The sequence below is a fragment of the Bombina bombina genome, chromosome 6 (genome assembly GCF_027579735.1).
Source record: "Bombina bombina isolate aBomBom1 chromosome 6, aBomBom1.pri, whole genome shotgun sequence".
Lineage (NCBI taxonomy): Eukaryota > Metazoa > Chordata > Amphibia > Anura > Bombinatoridae > Bombina > Bombina bombina.
Window position 1 is genome coordinate 890,434,550 of NC_069504.1, and position 3,739 is coordinate 890,438,288.

Consider the following 3,739-nt stretch of genomic DNA (forward strand, 5'->3'; position numbering starts at 1 on the left):
CTTCTTTACATATCTATATATCTGTACATTATATTTATGTATTTTTGGGTTTATATATGTGTCTGTAAATACATAAATATACACATATACATACATCTGTACACACATATAAACACATATATATATATATATGCATACATATCCATATTTAGACATGTATATGTATGTGTCTCAATGTTAAAGCCCTGTCCCTGCCTTTGTTTTTAATAAGTTTTATTAGATAGTGTTACTATGAGAGTAACTTTCCCCCCTGTGATTTCCAAAATGTTATACTAGCCCTGTTATATCACTAAGTAGTGCCACTGTCTTCTATTTGTAATAATAGAGTAACTGTACTTTGATGTGTTTTGTGACACTGTCACTTTGACACAATGTTGTATTTCTGTTTGAACAGCAATGTAACCCAATTGATTGCACAGAATATAGTAAATATAATATCATTCCAGGTGGTATCATGAGCCTGCAGGCTATGTACACACTGATTACCCATGTTCCCCAGCCGTTACCACTGTATACCCACAGCCTATTTAAAAATAATGTAAAGAAATTACCAGATCTGAACCTTACATTGCACTATTGTTAATTGGTTTCACTTTATGAAGCCTTTGGGAGTAAGTTAGCAGGAACACTGTTTAATTTTCTCTGTTTTTAATCCTGTGTGGTATTTATTCTGAATTTCTATTCTGGAACTATTCTAAAGCACTTATGGCATCACCCAAAACCTTTTTTTTTTCAGGCTTTTAATTTGCTTTATAATAATCATCAGCAACATTGTAAGAAATACATATTTTCTTGTTTGCTTCTCTAAAAGGAAATGTGTCATGGTTGAAACAGAGGTGCACCAATGAGAATACAGCTAATAATTGTTCTGTGCCCTTTTGGAATCATTTGCTTTATGTTTTTTTAAACTACTTTTGTTTTTGTATAAAATCTAGTCATTGTGTACATACACTGAGACGTGTGTAAGGTTTTGTCTTCATGAATCTCAGCAGCTTAACAGATACAATCTTTCCCCAGGCTCCTTGTGTGTGCTGTCTACGGTGCCACTAAAGTCTGATCCACAGAGTGGTTTCCCTTCAGCAGAGCCCAATGTGCTACAAAGTAGAGAAGTGCAAAGTGCGATCTTATCCCCCACCCTGAGATATGCTGGACTGCTGGAGTTCTGCCCTAAAGTGCAGTGAGTATACCTGAAGGAAAGGGATACTTATTATTATTGTTATTATTGTTTGCAGTACACCACTATATTCTGCAGTGCTATACAGGGGGTGCTATAAATCGACACACAACTATAAAGACCAAGACAAGAATATTACATTTTTCGAAGTGGTGAATCAAAAAGAAAGAAGCAAAAGGATGAAAGGACTATATTATTAAAGGGGCAAAATGTCATTTTTTTTAGATTTTAGTTTGCTTCATTCTTTTATTTTCATTTGTTGATGAGTAAACCTAGGTAGGCTGATGAGCAGCAATACACTACTGGAGAGCTAGCTGAAGATTGAGTGAACCAATGACAAGAGGTATATATGTGCAGCCACCAATCAGCAGCTAGCTCCCAGCTCCTGAGCCTACCTTGGGTTTCATTTCCCATTAAAGATAGAAAAGTTCCATAGCACAGGCACTGCATGAAAACAGTTTTGTTTGCAGAAGTGAAAGGAAGGGACAACAGGGGAATGAGTGCTGTATGACAGAAGCAGGGAGAGCATTTAAAGACAAGGGGCCCAGTTCTCAAACTTGCCGTCATGGAGAGAAATCAGCTTAGTTTACTAACATCATATTGTAAAGCGTCTCTACTTAACATAAAGCACATTAGTGAACTCCCCTTATGGAGATATACAGTTCCCAAGGCAAAATTTACCTTTAAAGCAATCCCTGCGGAGCTTCGTAATACGGACTATGCACCTTTAAGAATCTCAGCAGACTAGAGAGCTTTAGAGAATCTGGCCCAAGGTGAGATACTTAGAGAGCTGCAGTAATTATAAAAAAGGGTTAGGGTTAAATGTGACTTATTTGAGTTAGAGGCTATTGGAAGCCATTAAATGAACTGCCATAGATCAGCAGTGGATGATGAACAATTGGTGAGGTGGATTAGTCTAGCAAAAACATTAAAAAGTTTTTATTTTTCTGCCAGACTTATTCACCACAGTAATCAAGCTGGGTTGTAATAAGGAAGTGAATACAAATTTCTGTTGTATTTCATGTGAGTAAAGGCCACGTATTCTACTTGTATATTTAATAAAATAATTCATATAGGAGAAACTAACCTTTGAGAAAAAAGGTTCTATTATAGTGGTTAAGACACCAGGAAATTGTGATCATAATCAATGATGTAAGAATATTTCCCAGCTTGTGTGCAACTCAGAGTGATCACAATCTATACAAAGACTGTAATCACTCTGAACAAGGCAGGTATTTAATAAGTATGATTTTTCAAATTATACTCCAAAATAATTTTAAACTTAAATAGCTACTAACTTTTAACTCTTTGTTTTTTCATCCTGTGCAGATTTCGGGATCCCCGCTCTCAGCGCCTATTCGGAGCACAAGTTGCTCTCCAGGTGTGTGTACGCCCTGGATCATATAAGATGGGCCCTCCATCTACAGGGACCTCTGAACTCCTAGAGTCAAGAATTCCCAGTGATGAGATAGAATGGCTGACCAAGGAAAAGGGGGCCACAGTCCTGAGGGGCTTGTTGGTTCGTGTTGAGTGACTCAGAACTTTTTGCGCATTCTAATGAACTCAGCACACTGAGCGAATGGACAGAGAACAATGGTGCCACACAGAGGGTTTTTCATACCCTTTGGATCATCCCTCTTCCTTCTCTGCGCCATTCCTCTCTTTTACTTCTCACTATTCAGTCGACATGCTATATTCCTGTCCTCTCTCTTTCTAGACCTCGGCCTTCTCTTCCTGTCTCATGTCTGCTTTCTCCCCAATTTTCTTTAACTCTACTCCTCCGCCTGCCCATTAATTTATTGAACAGATGAAGTATTCCTGTGGGGGGTTTTTTCTTTCAAATGTGAATGCGGGAATATTTCTTTCACCTGTTACTTTGGGGTCTTCCCTCCCTAGTCGGACCCCTACACCCACCCTCCCCACCCTCTTATTTAAGTTGTTAATTTCTTTTGATTTGTACATTTGTTTATTTTTTTTAATACATAAATATCTTGTACAGAAAAAAGTCTGTTTTTATAATATTAATATGACATAAATAACAGATAAATACTGCATGTGTGTGTGATGGGGGGAAACACTTATTTGATCTCAAAAACTACTAAATGCGAGTCAAATGTTAGTAACTGTTGCAATTATAAGCAGTAAGACAAGGGCCCACTCAGTCAGTTTTGTTGGTGAAAAACACCATTTATTACTAAACTCGTATTTGAATTTAAATGCAGCATATATATTATTACAGTATAAAGTTCACCAAACTGTGAAGCTTTTGAAAGCCTTATTAGTATAATCTTCCTCAACATGTTATCTGATGATTAATACATAGAAATTCCCTGAGCTGTTTTTTTGGGGGGGGCTAAAACTTCTGATGATTATCAATAAGATTTTTATGCTTTCACACAAAAAAAACTATAGTATTTCTGTACAAATGCAGATGTAGAAGTGACAGTTGTATGACTAGGGACATGGAAATAAAATAATGGGTTACCACAGATTCTTAATAGCAGATACTAGCAGTGGTGTACACAAAATGGATATTAAACAGTGCTCCTTTAGTAAAAACAAATA

General features: G+C 36.7%; 1 protein-coding gene across 1 annotated transcript in view; it reads left to right on the plus strand.

Annotated features, from left to right (window-relative positions):
- The window catches only part of NEURL4 (neuralized E3 ubiquitin protein ligase 4), a 169,815-nt gene extending 166,587 nt beyond the window's left edge, over positions 1-3,228 (plus strand). Inside the window, exons 28-29 of the mRNA XM_053718447.1 lie at positions 1,018-1,177; positions 2,504-3,228. Coding sequence (XP_053574422.1) covers positions 1,018-1,177; positions 2,504-2,708 — 365 coding nt within the window. The 3' untranslated portion in view covers positions 2,709-3,228. The remainder of the gene's footprint in view (positions 1-1,017; positions 1,178-2,503) is intronic.
- The last annotated feature ends 511 nt before the right edge of the window (positions 3,229-3,739 follow it).